This window comes from Rhinoderma darwinii, chromosome 5, assembly GCF_050947455.1.
Source record: "Rhinoderma darwinii isolate aRhiDar2 chromosome 5, aRhiDar2.hap1, whole genome shotgun sequence".
In the NCBI taxonomy this organism is placed as follows: Eukaryota; Metazoa; Chordata; class Amphibia; order Anura; family Rhinodermatidae; genus Rhinoderma; species Rhinoderma darwinii.
In genome coordinates this window covers 210,472,019-210,493,139 of record NC_134691.1, presented here as the reverse complement: position 1 = coordinate 210,493,139, position 21,121 = coordinate 210,472,019, and the positions used below count along the sequence as shown (strand labels likewise).

At 45.6% G+C, this 21,121-nt stretch overlaps 1 protein-coding gene across 1 annotated transcript in view; it reads left to right on the top strand.

Annotated features, from left to right (window-relative positions):
* ADCY2 (adenylate cyclase 2) overlaps positions 1 to 21,121 on the top strand; it is an 831,331-nt gene that overhangs the window by 567,370 nt on the left and 242,840 nt on the right. Inside the window, exon 14 of the mRNA XM_075826916.1 lies at positions 7,024 to 7,121. Coding sequence (XP_075683031.1) covers positions 7,024 to 7,121 — 98 coding nt within the window. The remainder of the gene's footprint in view (positions 1 to 7,023; positions 7,122 to 21,121) is intronic.

The window sequence follows — 21,121 nt, the reverse complement described above, 5'->3', positions numbered from 1 at the left end:
CCCCTTGATAAATGCCTTTAGAGGTGTAGTTTCTAAAACGGGGTCACTTTTGTTTGGTACATCAGGGGTTTTGCAAATGCAACATGGCGTCCGCAAACCATTCCAGCAAAATCTACGCTCCAAAAGATAAATACCGCTCCTTTTCTTCTGAATGCTCCCATATATGTAAACAGCTGATTATAACCACATATGGGGTGTTACCATACTCGGGAGAAATTACTTTACAAATGTTGGGGTGCTTTTTCTTCTCTATTCCTTGTAAAAATGAAAAATGTGTATCTAAAACTACATCTTGTTGGGAAAAAAAATTATTTTTCATTTTCATGGCTTAATTCGAATTAATTCAGCAAAAAACCTTTGGGATCAAAATTTTCACTATACCCCTAGATGATTCCTCAGGGGGTGCAGTTTCCCAAATGGAGACACTTTTGGGGTGTTTCCACTGTACTAGTACTACAGGGGCTCAGCAAATATGACATGACACCCAGAAACCATAACAAAATCCAAATGGTGCTCCTTCCATTCTGAGCCCTTCCGTGTGTCCAAACAGATGTTTGTGACCACATGTGGGGTATTGTTTTACTCGGGAGAAGTTGCTTTACAAATGTTGTGGTGCTTTTTCTCCTTCAGTCCTTGTGGAAATGAAATAAAAATACCTAAACCTACCTTTTCTTTGAAAAAATGTAGATTTTCATTTTTACGGCCTACTTACAATAAGTTCTGTAAAACACCTGTGGGGTCAAACTGCTCACTGTACCCCTAGATAATTTCCTCATGGGGTGTAGTTTCCAAAATGGGGTTACTTGTTGGGGGTTTCCACTGTTTTGTCCCCTCAGGAGCTTTGCATATGCGACATGGCCTCCGCAAACCATTCCTGCTAAATTTGAGTTCCAAAAGCCAAATGGCGCTCTTTCCCTTCTCAGCCCTGCCGTGTGTCCAAACAGCCATTTATTACCACATGTGGGGTATTGTTGTACTCGGGAGAAATTGCTCTACAAATTTTATGGTGCTTTTTCTCCTTTAGTCCTTGTGGAAATGAAAAAAAATTAGCTAAACCTACATTTTATTTGAAAAAATGTAGATTTTCATTTTCACAGCCTACTTGCAAAAATTTCTGCAAAAAACCTGTGGAGTCAAAATGCTCACTATACCCATAGATAATTTCCTCAAGGCGTATAGTTTCCAAAATGGGGTCACTTGTTGGGGGTTTCCACTGTTTTGTCACCTCAGGGGCTTTGCAAATGCGACATGGCCTCCGCAAACCATTCCTGCTAAATTTGAGCTCCAAGAGCCAAATGGCGCACTTTCCATTCTAAGCCCTGCCGTGTGTCCAAACAACCGTTTATTACCACATGTGGGGTATTGTTTTAATCGGGAGAAATTGCTCTACAAATGTTGTGGTGCTTTTTCTACTTTAGTTCTTTTGGAAATGAAAAAAAATTAGCTAAACCTACATTTTATTTGAAAAAATGTAGATTTTAATTTTCATGGCCTAGTTCCAAAAATTTTTACAAAAAAACTGGCCGGTCAAAATGCTTGCTACACCCCTACATAAATTCCTCGAGGGGTGTAGTTTTCCAAATGGGGTCACTTTTGGGGGGTTTCCACTGTTTTAGTTCCACTAGACCTGTTCAAAGCTGACATGGTGCCTAAAATATATTCTAATAAAAAGGAGGCCCAAAATCCACCAGGTGCTCCTTTGCTTCTGAGGCCGGTGCTTCAGTCCAGTAGCACACTAGGGCCATATGTGGGATATTTCCTAAAACTGCAGAACCTGGGCAATAAATATTGAGTTGCATTTCTTGGGTAAAACATTCTGTGGTACAAAAAAAATGGATTCAAAATGAATTTCTGGAAAAAAATAATGAACTTTGTAAATTTCACCTCTACTTTGCCTTAATTCCTGCGCAATGTCTAAAGGGTTAAGAAACTTTCTAAATGCTGTTTTGAATACTTTGAGGGGTGCAGTTTTTAAAATGGGGTGACTTATTGGGGGTTTCTAATATCTAAGGACCTCAAAGCCACTTCACAACTGAACTGGCCACTGTAAAAATAGCATTTTGACATTTTCTTGAAAATGTGAGAAATTGCTGCTAAAGTTCTAAGCCTTGTAACGTCCTAGAAAAATAAAATGATGTTCAAAAAACGATGCCAATCTAAAGTAGACATATGGGGGATGTTAGTTAGCAACATTTTTGTGTGGTATAACTGCCTGTCTTACAAGCAGATACATTTAAATTGAGAAAAATTCTAATTTTTTCAATTTTTCGCTAAATTTTGGTGTTTTTCACAATTAAATACTGAATGTATCGGGCAAATTTTGCCAGTAACATAAAGTCCAATGTGTCACGAGAAAACAATCTCAGAATTGCTTGGATAGGTAAAAGCATTCCGGAGTTATTACCACATAAATTGAAACATGTCAGATTTGAAAAATGAGGCTCTGTCAGGAAGGTCAAAAGCGGCCAAAGAGGGAAGGGGTTAAAACAATACGATCAGCAGATGATCGGGCGTTTGCTCATTCATCTGCTGATTGCTGTCCAGTTTACACAGTGCAATTATCGACAACGAGCGTTATATGAACGCTCATCTGCACGATAATCGCCCAGTGTAAAACCCCTTTTAGGGCAGATTCACACGAGCGTTGCGTTTTTGCGCGCGCAAACAACGCGGCGTTTTGCGAACGCAAAAACCATTTGACAGCTGCGTGTGTCATGCGTGTCTGATGCGCGGCTGCGTGATTTTCGCGCAGCCGGCATCATAGAGATGAGGCTTGTCGACGCCCGTCACTGTCCAAGGTGCTGAAAGAGCTAAATCTTTCAGCACCCTCGACAGTGAATGCCGAACACAACAGCGAAAAACCTGTAAAAAAAAAAGATAAAGTTCCTACTTACCGAGAACTTCCCGGCCGTTGCCTTGGTGACGCGTCCTTGGTGACGCGTCCTTGGTGACGCGCCTCTCTTGACATCGGGCCCCACCTCCCTGGATGACGCGGCAGTCCAAGTGACCGCTGCAGCCTGTGATTGGCTGCAGCCTGTGCTTGGCCTGTGATTGGCTGGAGCTGTCACTTGAACTGAAGTGTCATCCCGGGAGGTCGGACTGCAGGAAGGAGACAGGAGTAATCGGTAAGTTAGAACTTCGTTTTTTTTTTACAGGTTCATGTATTTTGGGATCGCAAGTCACTGTCCATGGTGCTGAAACAGTTTAACTCTTTCAGCACCATGCACAGTGAATGTCTTCCGACGTCGCGGACCGGAATTTTTTCTGCCGGGTTCGGCCAAAACGAGTTTGGCCGAACCCGGTGAAGTTAGCTTCGGTTGTCGGGGTTCGCTCCTCGCAAAGACACTCCGTTTGGATGCTTGGAAACAGAAAAGCACGTGGTGCTTTTCTGTTTCCATTCATCCTTTTGACAGCTGTTGCGCAAACACGCAGTTCGCACGGAAGAGCTTCCGTGCGACCTGCCTGGTTTTCACGCACCCATTGACTTCAATGGGTGCGTGATGCGTGAAATACGCAGAGTTATTGAACCTGTCGCGTATTTTGCGCAGCGAACAAACGCTGCGCAAAATACACGGACTGTGTGTACTGCCCCATAGACTTCTATAGGGCATTGCGTGCCGCGCGAAAACCACGCGGTCTACACGCTGCCAAATCACGCTCGTGTGAATCCCCCCTTAGGGTGAAGATTCCTTTGTTTTGTAATGAGGAATAGTAGGGGTGTCAGATGTACAAAAGGTGTGTGTGTGTGTGTGTGTGTGTGTGTGTGTGTGTGTGTGTGTGGTTGCCTCCTTAGTTTTAAAAATGTACTGACTGCAATGTAGTGTATTTTGAAAAATACTTTATTTGCTACTTGAATACTGTAATGGCTACTTCTTCCTGCTTCCGCCGCCGGGTACGTATATGTCCCAGCTGTCTTCCGGCACCTGGCCGGCCCCGTGGATTTCTCCCAGTCCATTCTGCTGGTGACCACCCCTCTCCTCCATCTCCCCTGTCAGCCACTAGTGCAGGCGCGCTGACTCTTCTTTACAAGGTGTTTTTTTTAATTCAGCAGTGTAAACATACTCTTCATGTGAACAGCACAGTGTATTTCCCATTGAAATCAATGGGAAACTGCAGACTTACGTTGTGTATTTTCGTGTGTAAATACGAGGCTTTTCTGTTCCAAAATCAGACTGAAAATAAGCCGTGTGAGCATACCATCAACATTACAAAAAGCAAAGTAAAAAAAAAATTCCTGTAAAATGCTTAAATATGAAAAATATTTTTTCATAAGGTCATTTTTTTAAAACATTTAAAGAGGCTCTGTCACCAGATCTCCTATTGCATGTGGTCGGCGCTGCAATGTAGATAACAGTAACGTTTTTTTTTTAAAAAAAACGTTAATTTTTGGCCAAGTTTTGAGCTATTTTATATATATATTCAAATGAGGTTTGAAATGGACAACTGGGCGTTTTTTTTTTTCGTTATGTCCAACTGGGCGTGTATTGTGTTTTTAACTGGGCGTGTTTACGTGTATGACGCTGACCAATCAGTAACCAGTCAGCATCATACACTCCTCTCCATTGATTTACACAGCAGCGATGTGCAGCCACATAAACAGAGATTAACGTTAATCAAGTGTCCTGATAATGAATGCACATGATCATCCAGCCTGGACGTCATGTGTATTCAGAATCCTGACACTTCTGACTCTTTTCTTTGAGATTTCTAGCACGGGAAACAAAATCTCGCGAGATTTCGGAGATAAACGAGATTTTGTTTCCCTTGCTGCAAATCTCACAGAAAAGATTCAGAAGTGTCCTGATAATGAATACACATGACGTCCAGGCTGGATGGTCATGTGTATTCATTATCAGGACACTTGATTAACGTTAATCTCTGTTTATGCGGCTGCACATCGCTGCCGTGTAAATGAATGTAGAGGAGTGTATGATGCTGACTGGTCACTGATTGGTCAGCGTCATACACGTAAACACTCCCAGTTAAAAACACAATACACGCCCAGTTGGACATAACGAAAAAAAAAACGCCCTGTTGTCCATTTCAAAGCTCATTTGCATATATATAAAATAGCTCATAACTTGGCCAAAAATGAACGTTTTAAAAAAAAAAACAAACTTTACTGTTATCTACATTACAGCGCCGATCACATGCAATAGGAGATGGGGATTTCAGAATCTGGTGACAGAGCCTCTTTAATGGGTTGTATGGTTTAGATTAATCTTATTTTCATAAACTCTCTTAGGACCCATATCTATCTCTCAGAACCCTTATCTACGAGCCAGAGAGGGGACTGTAAATCAAAGTGTCTCCCACTCTTGGCATATCCATATATTACTCAGACAGCCAATTTTTTTCAATGGAAACTGTGTCATGTTTGATTTCTGCCGTAATGGTGCTGCAGGGAAATGAAACACTTACTGATGGGTTTTCCCACAAATAATAACTGAATACAGGAGGTCATTAATTTCAGTGGAGAGTCACCGTGTTTGTATCAACTGCTCTATAGTTGAGAACAGGACTTAAACTGGTGACCCCATGTTGTTGTCCCTTTTTCAGCTGCATTGCCTACATTTTCTATATTATCTTATGCTAGTGATTGCCATCCTTGTTACCATAGGGGAACCCCTGAACTATATTTCCATCTCCTGTAACCCCTGCTCGGGGGATGGAACCCCTGCTCACCACTGTTATTATATTAAAGCAATATGATGTCTTTCATACACTTAATTGTGGAAATGGCTGTGTGTATATATACTGTATAAATATACTGTAGAAATGGATATCTAAGGCCGGATTCACACGAGCGTTGCGTTTTTGCGCGCGCAAACAACGCTGCGTTTTGCGCGCGCAAACACCATTTGACAGCTGCGTGTGTCATCCGTGTCTGATGCGCGGCTGCGTGATTTTCGCGCAGGCGCCATCATAGAGATGAGTCTAGTCGACGCCCGTCACTGTCCTAGGTGCTGAAAGAGCTAACTCTTTCAGCACCCTCGACAGTGAATGCCGTGAAAAAAAGAAAAAGTTCGTACTTACCGAGAACTTCCCGGCCGTTGCCTTGGTGACGCGTCCTTGGTGACGCGCCTCTCGACATCGGGCCCCACCTCCCTGGATGACGCGGCAGTCCAAGTGACCGCTGCAGCCTGTGATTGGCTGCAGCCTGTGCTTGGCCTGTGATTGGCTGGAGCTGTCACTTGAACTGAAGTGTCATCCCGGGTGGTCGGACTGCAGGAAGGAGACAGGAGTAATCGGTAAGTTAGAACTTCGTTTTTTTTTACAGGTTCATGTATTTTGGGATCGCAAGTCACTGTCCATGGTGCTGAAACAGTTTAACTCTTTCAGCACCATGCACAGTGAATGTCTCCCGGCGTCGCGGACCGGAATTTTTTTTGCCGGGTTCGGCCAAAACGAGTTTGGCCGAACTCGGTGAACTTAGCTTCGGTTGTCGGGGTTCGCTAATCGCAAAGACACTCCGTTTGGATGTTCGGCAACAGAAAAGCACGTGGTGCTTTTCTGTTTCCATTCATCCTTTTGACAGCTGTTGCGCAAACACGCAGTTCGCACGGAAGTGCTTCCGTGCGACATGCGTGGTTTTCACGCACCCATTGACTTCAATGGGTGCGTGATGCGTTGAAAACGCAGAATCAACGGACATGTCGTGAGTTTTTTGCAACGGAGCAACGCTGCGCAAAAAACGCTGCCATGTCTGCACGGCCCCATTGACAAATATAGCTACGGGCAACGCACGTGAAAATCACGCGCGTTGCACGCGCGTAGTTTACGTTCGTCTGAATAAGCCCTAACATTGAAAAACTTGAAAAATAAAATTCCATGCACATGCTGAAGAAAAAACTCCATTCAGGTGTATGTAGAGCATTTTCAATTGCAGAAATGTCTGCAACAAATATCTTTCATCTGTGTAAAGTTGGAGCTTTTGTAGCATAAGTGTTGAATAAAGCATCATTTTTGAGTTTTTCCAATTTATTTTTAATAAACCTGCTAACAAAGATTTTCTTCCTTCAGTACAGGGCAACTTCACTTCCAGCCTTCAAATATTATGTGACCTGTGCGTGCCTTATTTTCTTCTGCATTTTCATAGTGCAAATTCTGGTGTTGCCAAAGTAAGTATATTTTATAGTATATATTTTTTTCATCAAATGTACCGACCCTCATAAAACTCCTACAACATTAGAGTTTATTTATCATTTTAATCCAAAGAAGGCCCATGCCAATGACTTGTGGCTTATACATTCCACATCTTAATTTCAAGTGTATATAATGTAGTTCGTTTATACTACGAGTGTTGAACTTGGGTATCTCAGGAAAATATTCTGAGGGCCCATCAGTAGGTTTGTCCATGTCTTCTGCAGTCAACAGTGTACCCACAGACCAAAGGAATAAAAGTGTAGCGTCGATGGCCACGGACCGTCGTGATTACTCACCCCCCGACGGCCGCAGCCATGGATCTGTGAGCGCTGGCCCGCATCTCCTCCCCAGGAGGCGCCAGCGCGCACTTCCACTCCTCTCTGCTGTGTCCCGTAGGGTGCGCTCACGCACACTCATGCCCAGCCTTTAAAGGGCCAGCGTGCGCACATGAAAATAATCATCAATTTACCCAAGATCACCCTGGACTATAAAAGGGCTCTGCCCTTTCACTCATTGTCTGAGCGTTGTTAAGTTTACCCGTGTTGCAAATGGTCCCTTAGTGTTATCTAGTTCCCAGTGTTCCCGTACCTGCTACATGTATCCTGTTCCTGTGCCTTAGAAAGTTGGAGTCGTGTTGTGCCATCGGTCACGCCTGCTGTGTAACACCACGCCTGGTGTCTGCTGCCAAGGTCCCATTTGAGCCTAGTCGTTACTACTGTCTGAACTGATACAGATACCCTTGTGCTTGAACTATATAGAGATTGGCTTGGTACACTGTTTGGCCAGCTGCTATCCCGCTACGGCGGTACGACCCAGTGGTTCCACATACCCACAGATAGTGACAAAAAGCATAGTAGTGAAATTCGTGTACAGAGCGGATATGGTGCATAAAAGTACACAGCTTATCCGTCCTGGAAGACTCAAGGAATTCCATCTGAAAAGCCTCACCAAATTTGGTGCAGTTTTTCTGGCGGCATTTCCTCTGCAGAAATTCCTCAGAAATAAAAAAGATATAAATAAATACGTTTGTACGTCCCCCGGCCGTAGTCTTGGCGATGCGCCCCTCTCATCTGAGCATAGTCCGGCCTCCTGGAATGACGCTGTAGTCCATGTGACCAGTCACGTGAGAAGAAACGTCATCCCAGGAGGCCGGGCTGTGCTCAGATGAGAGGGAAGCATTGCCATGACTACGGCAGGGGGTAGGTATAAACTTTTTTATTTATTTCAAATTAAAAATAGCTTTTTTTTTCCTTAGTTGCGATTTTTGTGGTGGAATTGCAGAGTTTCCACTACAAAAGTCACAATACATAGCTCTTTGTTGCAGGTTTTACCTCCCCATTGAATTCAAGCTGCGGTTTAAAAAAGCGCACCTCAGGTCAGTATTTGAAAGTTTTTTCGTCTTTTTTTTTCCCGCTGTGTGTGGATGAGATTTGTTTAAATCTCACCCACACTGCTGCTATTGTACTACGCTGCGTTCTTATACCCTGGTTCCTACGTAGCGTAAACGCTGTGGAATTTCCGCAACGGTATTCTGTGCAGAAATTCTGCAACATTTACAGCAGCAGCAAAGGGGATGAGATTTTGAAAATCTCATGCCCATGCTGCGGAAAAAAACCCACAGCGTAAACGTTAATAAATTGACCTGCGGTGCGGAATTTAGATCCGCAGCATGTGAATTTATACTGCGTTTTCTTTGATTTTATGTTGCGGGTTTTCCCCATTGAATACCATGGGGATGCAAAACCTGCAACAGAAAGGCAAGTGTTGCGACTTTTGCAGCATAGGTCACAGCGAATATAAAATAAAATAATATCATACCCAGAAGTCTCTCCTTCCTGCAGTCCGGCCTCCTGGGATGATGTTGCATCCCATGTGACTGCTGCAATCACAGGCTGCAGGGTCACATGGCCTGCAACGTCATTACAGGAGGCCAGACTACGGACAGAGAAAAGGGAGGGGGTAATTATGATCATTTTTTCTCCCCAGCGCTTTTTCCGCAGTGGATATTCCGTTCGAAAAATCGCACCACTATGTGCGATTTTTCGCAAGGAAGGTTCTGCTGGTTCCAGGTCATATACGCTGCGTGGTTTTTACGCTGCATATTCTACCCATGGGAACCCGGCCTAAAAGGCATAAAATCAACAGGTTTAGATGAGATTGTCTACTGCTCCATTTATGGGTTTTGGTGTGGCTAGTCACTGTTTTAGGGTAAGGCCACACGGTGCGGCCAAGTTGCATTTATGTCGCGTTTTCAAACCACAGCAAGTCATTTTGCAATAGTTTTTGTTATGGACAGACTGCTGCCATTATATTACAATGTGTTTCTTGTGCGGTTGAACGCATCTTCATAATGTCAGACCGCATGCGGTTAATGACCGCAATGCCAAACTTGTTGCTGAACTGCTTGCGTTTTTGCTAAGGGTATGTGCACACACACTAATTACGTCCGTAATTGACGGACGTATTTCGGCCGCAAGTACCGGACCGAACACAGTGCAGGGAGCCGGGCTCCTAGCATCATACTTATGTACGATGCAAGGAGTCCCTGCCTCGCTGCAGGACAACTGTCCCGTACTGTAATCATGTTTTCAGTACGGGACAGTTGTCCTGCAGCGAGGCAGGGACTCCTAGCATCGTACATAAGTATGATGCTAGGAGCCCGGCTCCCTACACTGTGTTCGGTCCGGTACTTGCGGCCGAAATACGTCCGTCAATTACGGACGTAATTAGTGTGTGTGCACATACCCTAACAGTTCTGCTATGCATTGTAATGAACTATATACAGGAAGCACCCAGTGCCGCACCTGCTATGAGGCCAGGTGAGCCGACAGCCTCAGGCAGCACCACCTACCCAAACTTGGGGGGCGGCATTTTCAGCCCAGGACGGACTGGACCAGGGGAGGGGCCATGCAGACGCACATAGCAGACGTGCCGAACGTCTGAAACACTCCTCCTCCTCTCTGACGCTGTACGCAGCACATGCAGCCAGAGAGGAGCAAGTCTACAGGAGGAGCGGTCAAGCGACGAGAAGCACGAGGTAAGTTCCTGCCTTGTTGGGACTGGGACCCGTGACGTGAGTATACTGAAAGGGGGGGTCTGGGCATTTTACCGACAGCAAAGGGCTCTATGGGGCTGGAATAATCCACCCCATAGAGCCCTCACATCACTATAATGGAAGGATTAATGTGGGTGGGGGAGTGTCTGAGCGTCTGACTGTCTGACTTACTGCAGAGGGCTCTATAGGGGGGGATTCTGCCCCCCCCCCTTTAGAGCAGTCAGTCAGATGCTCAGACCCCCCTAACCTTTCAGTATAGTAACTAGTCAGGGCTCTATGGTGGGGGGATAATTCCCCCCTATAGAGCCCTCTGCTGTCAGTAAAATGCCCAGACCCCCCCCCCCCTTGCAGTATACTCCTGGCAGGGGCAGGAAGCTGAGCGCAGTATAAGGGCTTTGTAGCTTTCCTGTGCTTAATTAGCGTGGGAAAGCTACAAGCGGGGCTCTGACTGGTGAGTCTCACAGTCACTCCCAGTGCACACTGCATGCGGCAGCAGCGGCCGCCAGTCTGACTGTGAGTCTCTGACCAGTCACCACCCACACGCAGCAGACAGACAGACAGGATAGACTGATAAACCCTCAATTACTACAGTTTCACAGGCATTGACTATGACAGCTTCTATAGTTTAGTGGTCAGCTTGTCTGCCTTACATATGGAGGTTGCTGGTTCAAATCCCAGCTGGGTTTTTTTTTTTAAATATTAATATCTTACTTGTATTGGGCTTTGTTCACAATAGCATTAATATACGTTTACCTCTCTTCCATCAGGAAGAGAGGATCGATACGTTAAACAGAAAGCAACGGGTCCATTAGAATTACCATTGCTTTCAATGGTAATTCTTTTGTATCAGTTGCTTTCCGTTTGTCTCCGTTCGCTAGGTTTCCATTCTTTTGAACGGAAATAAAAGTTCTGCAGACTGCACTTTTGTTTCCTTTAAAAAAAACGGAAACTTAGCGAACGGAGACAAACGGAAAGCAACTGATACAAAAGAATTACCATTGAAAGCAATGGTAATTCTAATGGAACCGTTGCTTTCCGTTTAACGTATCGATCCTCTCTTCCTCTGACGGAAGAGAGGTAAACGTATATTAATGCTAGTGTGAAAGAAGCCTTAGGGCCTGTTCACATCAGCGTTGGCTTTCCGTTCTGGGGTTCCGTCGGAGGTAACCCCGCAACGGAAAGTCAAACTGAAACCACAGCTTCCGTTTCCGTCACCATTAGCGCAGTCGACTGCGCTATTGATTCCGTCACAAAAACGGAAACCTGCCAGAATGGTGACGAACGGAAACCATTAGCAATGTTTCCGTCACCATTGATTTCAATGGTGACTGAAACGGAAGCTGTGGTTTCAGTTTGACTTTCTGTTGCGGGGTTCACCCGACGGAAACCTCCCACAGAACCCCGGAACGGAAAGCCAACGCTGATGTGAACAGGCCCTAATCCTTCCCCATAAACCTGCCCCCGCTAATTAAAATAAATATATTATATAATGTATATAGCGCTGTACCGTGTATCCGTCAGGTCAGCGGGACTGACTAATTCAGTGTCAGCGAGTCCTGCAGGATCGAGCTGTTACCGATCACATCTAAGTTCATAACTTAGATGTGATCGGTAATAGGCGACCTAATGGATTCAGGTCTCAGCGCTATATACAGCTGCTCTGTATACAGGATACAAAGCAGCTGTATCTCAAAAAGTGCAAATCATTTTCAATAAAAAGTAATTTAAACTTGCACCAATCGCAATATATATTATAGTGACATGTCAGAAGTTTTCATCGGTGGGGGACCGAGCACTGAGGGCCCCACCGATCGCTAAAATGAAGCAGCAGAAGTGCTCGGGTGAGCGCTGTGCGGCTTCATTTATGATCGACTTTCAGCCGAGTGAGCGGTGGACGGACTCCTAGACTTTCTATTGAGCCCGTACACTGCTCCAAGGAAAGCCAAACAGAATTGAAGCGGCACACCGCTCACCCAAGCACTTCTGCTGCTTCGTTTTAGCGACTAGTGGGGGTCTCAGTGTTCGGATCCCACTGATCAAAACTTCTGACATGTCAAAAGTTTTTAAAAAAGTTGTTACACTTTAAAGAGAACCTTTCACCTGCCCACAGATTTGCATTTGAGTGCAGCGTTTAATGGTCAGGGCTGCACAAACTCTGGGGCACTTTATATATTTTTTTCTTACTTAGACATCGGTGCTGTAATATTTGGCGCCCAATATTTAAATAACCCCATGAACTGCCAATGGGGCGGTAATTGGCAAGGGGACGTGTAACATCGCTGTGACACTGCCCAATCCGCTACGGACAATGTCAACAGCAAGAGCTGGAGAGAGGAGAGCATGTGCGCGTGCACACGCTCTCACTCTTCAGCTCTCGGCAGGCAAGTACAAGACTGTGATCTCAGGTGAGAGATCAGTCTTGTCGTCGTCCTTGTCTGCCGAGAGCTAAAGAGTGAGAGTGTGCGTGCGCGCACAGCTCCGATGCCATGGAACAGAAGAAGAAGAATTCACACTCTTCTTCTCCTCTTGTGTTCCTTAGTGGTGGCGGAGCTGCGCGCATGCGCTCTCTCTCTCAAGCTCTTGCTGTAGCACTAACCGTAGCTGATTGGACAGTGTCACACCGATGTTACACGCCCCCTTGCCAATTACTTCCCCATTGACAGTTCATGGGGTTATTTAAATATCGGGAGCCAAATATTACAGCACCGATATCTAAATTACGAAGGAGGCTAAGAAAAAAATGTAAAGTGCCCCAGGGTTTGTGTAGCCCTCCCCATTACATGCTGCACTCAGCTGTACATGTATGTGGAGGTGAAAGGTTCTCTTTAAAGAAAGGTGTTATAATTATTTTTTTTTTATTTGATATGTTTTATTTTATGGGCCTAATTTTTCTAATTATTTTAATGTTTCCGAAGGCAGCTATTTATTCATATGTTTGTACGTCTGTGGGGGCAGCCATCTTTATTTTTATTTTTGATACTGCTAATTTTTGTTTTGCAGGTTCCGCTGAACCATTTGGACTACGTCGTAGAATCGTTGGACTACTTCGCTGATTTAAGCTTTATTTCTTTTTTTTTAATAAAATGGTTAAAGTGGATTGTGCGGAATAGTTGTCATTTCAATAAAATAAATTTCTTTATGTCTCTGTTTTTTAATACTTCATTACCGCCTTAGTAATGGCTGCTGTCTGATTGAGAGCGTCCATTACTAAGAAGGGGCTTAGTGTTAGCCAGTAATAAGGCTAGCACTAACCCCTATTATTACCCCGGTACCCACCGCCACCAGGAGTACCGGGAAGAGCTGGGTACGATCCAGCACCCGACCGTCTGAAGAGAAGGGCGGGTACTGGCGTGGCTGCAGGCTGGTAATATCAGGCTCGGAATGGCCAAAAACCATGGCCCTTACCACCCTTGTAATGCTAGGCTGCTGCTGCTTTATTGTATCTGGCTGGTTATGAAAAATGGAGGGGATCTCATGTAATTTTTTTTCTATTATTTTTTTTTTTTTAAAAGATGTGGGGTTCCCGCTATTTTTCATAACCAGCCAGATACAATAAAGCAGCTGCAGCCTAGCATCCCCAGGGTGGGAAGGGCCATGGTTTTTATCCCTTCCCAGCCTGGTAAAACCAGCCTGTGGCCACTCTGCTGCCTTACCGTCGCTTCAGATGGTCGGGTACTGGATCGTACTCCCCTCGCTGCAGTGAGAACCGGGGTAATAATAGGGGTTAGTGATAGCCTTTTTACTGGCTAACACTAAGCCCCTTCTGAGTAATGGACGCTCTCAATCAGACAGCAGCCATTACTAAGGCCATAATAAAGTATTAAAAAAAACAGACATAAGAAAAACTTTTATTGAAATCTAAACTCCCCCATGCAACCCTCTTTCACCATTTTATTTATTTTTTTAAAAGTAGATCATCGAAGTAGTCCAATGAATCTACGACGTAGTCCAAACGCTCCAGCGGAACCTACCAAAAAAAAGCAGTATAAAAATTTTAAAAACTTACATTTGCCACAATAGTCACTCGATATAACTATACTGTAATCACTTATATGGTCTGCAGATATCTTGTGTATAACTGGCATCTACCTCTATAAGGTCACTATATGGTGGTAATATTGGTCTATATATAGTGTGATTTATTCACTAACAGTATGGTGGTTTTTTTCTGACACTATGTTGTAGTAATATGTGATCATGGTTTGGTAGTTTTATTCAGTAACCGTATGGAGGTATTATTCAGTAACAGTATGGGGTATTATTCAGTAACAGTATGGGGTATTATTCAGTAACAGTATGGAGTATTATTCAGTAATAGTATGGGGGTATTATTCAGTAACAGTATGGAGGTATTATTCAGTAACTGTATGGGGTATTATTCAGTAACAGTATGGGGGTATTATTCAGTAACAGTATGGGGGCATTATTCAGTAACAGTATGGAGTATTATTCAGTAACAGTATGGGGTATTATTCGGTAACAGTATGGGGGTATTATTCAGTAACAGTATGGGGGTATTATTCAGTAACAGTATGGGGTTATTATTCAGTAACAGTATGGGGTATTATTCAGTAACAGTATGGGGGTATTATTCAGTAACAGTATGGGGTATTATTCAGTAACAGTATGGGGTATTATTCAGTAACAGTATGGAGTATTATTCAGTAATAGTATGGGGGTATTATTCAGTAACAGTATGGAGGTATTATTCAGTAACTGTATGGGGTATTATTCAGTAACAGTATGGGGGTATTATTCAGTAACAGTATGGGGGTATTATTCAGTAACAGTATGGGGGCATTATTCAGTAACAGTATGGACTATTATTCAGTAACAGTATGGGGTATTATTCGGTAACAGTATGGGGGTATTATTCAGTAACAGTATGGGGGTATTATTCAGTAACAGTATGGGGTTATTATTCAGTAACAGTATGGGGGTATTATTCAGTAACAGTATGGGGGTATTATTCAGTAACAGTATGGGGGTATTATTCAGTAACAGTAGGGGGGTATTATTCAGTAACAGTAGGGGGGTATTATTCAGTAACAGTATGGGGTATTATTCAGTAACAGTATGGGGTATTATTCAGTAACAGTATGGGGTATTATTCAGTAACAGTATGGGGGTATTATTTGTAAGACCAACATTACAATCTATGTAAATTACTGTAGGGGGGCTGTGGGGAAGTGTGAGTGGCAGCAGATGATCAGGCTAAGAGTCTGCAGAGTGGCATGTGATGTATTTTGACATGTAGGTGATACTTACGTGTGGGATGTGGGCCCATAACGTGTGTACAGCCCAGGGCCTAAGATCATATGAATCCACCACTGTCATCAAGCCAGCACAGGCAGACCACTACAATACAACAGGTAGAGCAAAGAAACCATCCCAGGACGTGCCGCTTCAAAACAGCGCTAAGCGCGATCCGTCCTGGACTGGCCTGAATGTAATTGCAGAGAGTGACGCCGCAAATGAGACTGGCTGCCGAGGAGAGATATGGGGCAGTGCAGTGTAGAAAGTACTATTTGCACTGCACTGATTGGCAGTAAGAATAATTCTTTAAATATTTTCCATACTTCAAACAGCACTTTAAGGCTATGTTCACACTGAGTTTTTTTGCAGGAGGAAAATTCAGCCTCAAAAATCTGTTTGGGATTTTGAGGCAGATTTTGTCCTTCCTGCACGTCGTTTGCCGCGATTTTCACCACGTTTTTCGCTCGCGGCCATTGAGTGCTACGGGCAAAAAACTCAGCGAAATTCCCTTTCTCTGCCTCCCATTGATGTCAATGGGAGGTCAGAGGCATAAACGCACAAAGATAGGGCATGTCCCTTCTTTCTAGGGAGGCATTTTCGGCCGGTTTTTGATGAATTTTGCGGAGCAGGTTTCCGCGCCCAAAAACTCGTCAAAATACTCTGTGTGAACAGGGCCTAACAAATAAACATCAAATGTTTTCCTATTTAAAAAATGTATATATTGCGTGTTTGATGTGTAAAGCTAGGAATGAGAAAACTCCGATAGATTTGGGGGGAGGGGGCGCCTTTTTATAGTTCGCCTCAGGCGGCAGACAGGCTAGGTTCACCCCTGGAAGCACCTAACAAACTTCAACATGGGTGAAAACTATGTCCATCAATTATTTCCTTTAAAAACGCAATAGTACTGCAGCATTAGGGCTTATTCAGACGAACGTATAATACGTGCGTGATTTTCAGGGCCGGCCCTAGGATAGATGGCACCCTGTGCGAAATGATCTTTCGGCGCCCCACCCCATCATTAAAAAAAATGGCCCATAAAAAAATTATAATGTCCCTTTAGTGCCCCCATACAGTATAATAATAATATTTAATAACATATTACAACCCCTTCAAACACACAGTATTTTGTCCTCTAATTGTGCCCACAGTATTATGCCACCTGTAGTACCCCTACACAGTATAATGTCCACTTAGTGGCCCCCACACAGTGTAGTGCCCCCCTGTAGATTTTGACATACAGCCTCCCTGTAGACAGTGCCATAATCCCCCACCTCCTTTTTGTAGATCGTGCCATACAGCCCCCCCCATCTCCCCCTTGTAGACAGTGCCCCCAAACAAAAACAAAAATTGTACTCACCTAGGCTCCGTTCCCATGACGAACTGAGCTGCTCCACGGCGTGATCCTGTAACCTAGTACAGAGTTTCCCAACCTTTTCGGACTCGAGGCAGCACTGGAAAAATACAATTTCCTCAGGTAATTGTTTCGAGAAAGACAGAAAATGGCTAAGAACAAGCACTACACTCGTAGGGTATGTTCACACACGTTTTTAAAAAAAAAATCTGCCTCAAAAGTCCTTCAGGAACTGACAGCGTTGTGTGACCTTTTTTTTGTGTTTTTTCTTAAGCCATTGAAGCGAATGCAAAAGACGCCGGCAAAAAAGCTCTAAATGGGCGCCGCAGGTATTTTCTGCCTCCCTATTAATTTCAATTGGTGGTCAGAGGCGGAAATCACTTGAAGACCATCAGCTCCCCACTCACAGTAAAATGTCCATCAGCACCCCACTCACAGTAAAATGTCCATCAGCACCCCACTCACAGTAAAATGACCATCAGCCCACCATTCACAGATTCCCCCTGTAGGAAGCGCCACACAGCCCCTTGTATGTAGCGCCACACAGCCCCTTGTATGTAGCGCCACACAGCCCCTTGTGGGTAGCGCCACACAGCCCCTTGTGGGTAGCGCCACACAGCCCCCTTGAGGGTAGCGCCACACAGCCCCCTTGTGGGTAACACCACACAGCCCCCTTATAGGCAGCGCCAGACAGCCCCCTTGTAGGTAGCGCCAGACAGCCCCCTTGTAGGTAGCGCCAGACAGCCCCCTTGTAGGTAGCGCCACACAGCCCCCTTGTAGGTAGCGCCACAGAGCCCCCTGTAGAGTGCGCCACACAGCCGCCTGTAGAGTGCGCCACACAGCCGCCTGTAGAGTGCGCCACACAGCCGCCTGTAGAGTGCGCCACACAGCCGTCTGTAGAGTGCGCCACACAGCCCCCTGGTAGGGAGTGCCACACAGCCTCCTGGTAGGGAGTGCCACACAGCCCCCTGGTAGGGAGTGCCACACAGCCCCCTGGTAGGGAGTGCCACACAGCCCCCTGGTAGGGAGTGCCACACAGCCCACAGCCTCCTGGTAGGGAGTGCCACACAGCCCCCTGGTTGGTAGAGCCACACAGCCCACAGCCCCCTGGTTGGTAATGCCACACAGCCCACAGCCCCCTGGTAGGTAGTGCCACACTGCCCACAGCCCCCTTGTAGTGACCGGGGATTCCACTCCAGGAGAAGCTCCTGTCGTCTGTCTCCATGACGTCATTGGCTGCTCCTGGAGTGGAATCCCCGGTCACAGCCGGGGATTCCGCTTCAGGAGTATCCCCTGATGTCACTGTCCATATATGGACAGATACATCAAGGAGCGCTGCAGGAGCGGAATCGCTGGCCACATGAGGATTCTGCTCCTTCAGGGAGCTACAGTGGCGCTAGTAGATAGCAGAGCAGGAAGATTCCTCCCAGCTCTGCTATAATGCCGTCGCTACCGATATAGCAGCCGCATCGGCTGCTAGCGGAGCCACCGCCCTCATGCCCAGTTTCGCCGCTAGCAGCCACTATGGCTGCTACAGCGGTAGCGACGGCCACTAAGTGAAGAAGTGCCTGGGCGGAAAGGTGACTGCTAAAGGCCAGCCCTGGGGGCAGTTAGCGAGTGGCACCTGACCCCTGGTAGTTGCAACGGCGCGGGGATACTCACACCAGCTGGCGCCCCTCTTGCAGTGTGGCGGCTGGCACCCTGTGCGACCGCACTGGTCGAACGTATCTAAGGCCGGCCATGGTGATTTTCACGTGCGTCGCACGGACCTATGTTAGTCAATGGGGCCATTCAGACAGTCCGTGATTTTCACGCAGCGTATGTCCGCTGCGTGAAACGCACGACATGTCCTATATTTGGCCGTGTTTCTCGCTGCACGCACCCATTGAAGTCAATGGGTGCGTAAAAACCGCGCACGGCACACGGACGCACTTCCGTGTGCCATGCGTGATGCGCGCTACAGTAGTCAAAACTATGAATGAAAAAAGAAAAGCACCACGTGCTTTTCTGTTTACAAACATACAGTGTCATAATGATGACGGCTGCGCAAAAATCACGCAGCCAAGCATCATATGTTGATGACACACTGAGCTTTTGCGGACCTTGTGCGCGCGCAAAATGCCACGTTTTTTGCGCGTGCAAAACGCACACGCTCGTGTGAATCCGGCCTTACAGGGAAAAAAACGCATGCAGTTAACCGAATGCGGTTTTCAGACGCAACAAAACCGCGTCAACGACACACCGTGTGCCCTTACCCTAAGGCCGGATTTACACGAGCGTGTGCGTTTTGCGCGTGCAAAAAATGCGGCGTTTTGCATGAGCAAAAGGTACTTAACAGCTCCGTGTGTCAGCCGCATATGATGCGTGGCTGCGTGATTTTCGCACAGCCACCATCATATGACACTCAGTTTGTATGTTTTTAAACAGAAAAGCATGTGGTGCTTTTCTGTTTTCATTTATACTTTTTACTGTTGTTGCGTGAATCACGCGCTTCACACGGAAGTGCTTCTGTGCGCTGCGCGTGGTTTTCACGCACCCATTGACTTCAATGGGTGCGTGATGCGCGAACAACGCACAAATATCCCTATATCAAGGTGCATAATTATTAGGAAGCTTGTTTTCCTCTGGCAAAATGCGCCAAAAAAGAGATTTTACGGACTCTAAAAAGTAAAAAATTGTTAAGTCTTTCAGAGGGATGCAGCACTCTTGAAATTGCTAACATATTGGGGTGTGATCACAGAACCTTCAAACGTTTTGTTGCAAATAGTCAACAGGGTCTTTTTTGAGAAGAAACACGCAAATTAAAGGGAACCTGTCACCAGCATTTCACCTATTAAACCAGCAATACCTTGTGGTAGTGGGTGAAAAATAATTTCTATATAACCTATAATTGTCTTCTTAGTCGGCTCTGTGGCTTTAGTATTCAGTTTTTTAGTGTTCCCACACCGTATGCTAATGAGCATAAAAGAGTCAGATCTTCATTTGAAAAGAGTCACATCTTCATTCCTCAAGTCTTTCCGAGTTACTCCCGCCGCCTTACTTTTGATTGACAGCTCCTCGCCTTCCCCCAGCACACAAAATCCCATGCTTGTGCACTGATGTTCTCTTCTGGTGTGTGCGCACAAAGGGACACCGGATTATTACAATAAAAGGCGCAAAATGCCTGCAAACCGTTATTTACAGTTGGAGGAGGAGTTTAGGAGAGGGTAGAACTTTTTATAGCAGCAGCAGCAGCCAGTGAGGGATAAGTAAATTTCAATAGGTGAAATTCTGGTGACAGGTTCCCTTTAAGGGTATGTGCACACGTAGTGACAAAAAACGTCTGAAAATACGGAGCTGTTTTCAAGGGGAAACAGCCCCTGATCTTCAGACGTTTTTTGAGCAACTCGCGTTTTTTGCGCCGTTTTCGCTGCATTTTTTACGTCCGTTTTTGGAGCTGTTTTCATTGGAGTCTATGAGAAAACGGCTCCAAAAACGTCCAAAGAAGTGTCCTGCACTTCTTTTGACGAGGCTGTATTTTTACGCGTCGTCGTTTGACAGCTGTCAAACGATGACGCGTAAATAACAGGTCGTCTGCACAGTACGTCGGCAAACCCATTCAAATGAATGGGCAGATGTTTACCGACGTATTGTAGCCCTATTTTCAGACGTAAAACGAGGCATAATAGGCCTCGTTTACGTCTGAAAATAGGTCGTGTGAACCCAGCCTTACTGCCAAAGATTTGAGAAGAATTAAACGTGAAGCGACCAGGAACCCATTATACTCCAGTCATATTCCCGAACCGCAAACTCCCTGGAGTGCCCACAAGGTGTTAAGTGCTCAGAGACATGGCTAAGGTAAGTGTAACACCCATGGCCGCCGGCCATCGGGATTTCTCACCTCCTGACGGCCGCAGCCATGGATCTGTGAGCGCTGGCTTGCATCTCCTCCTCAGGAGACGCCAGCACTCACTTCCTTTTCATTCTGCGGTGTCCCGTAGGGTGCGCGCGCACGCTCTCGTGCCCAGCCTTAAAGGGCCAGCACGCGTACATGAATTTAATATGTAATTAGCCCATACTAACCCTGGACTATAAGAAGGGCCCTGCCCCTTCCCTCATTGCCTGAGCATTGTTTTGTTTACCCGTGTTAGTCTTTGCAAATGGTCCCTTAGTGCTTTCCAGTTCCCAGTGTTCCCGTACCTGCTACCTGTATCATATATCCCGTGCTACCTTGGTCCTGTGCCATACAGAGTTGGAGTCCCGTTGTGCCATATACTACGCTTTCTGTGTTACACAGCGTCTGGTGTCTGCCTGCTGCCAAGGTCCCATCCGAG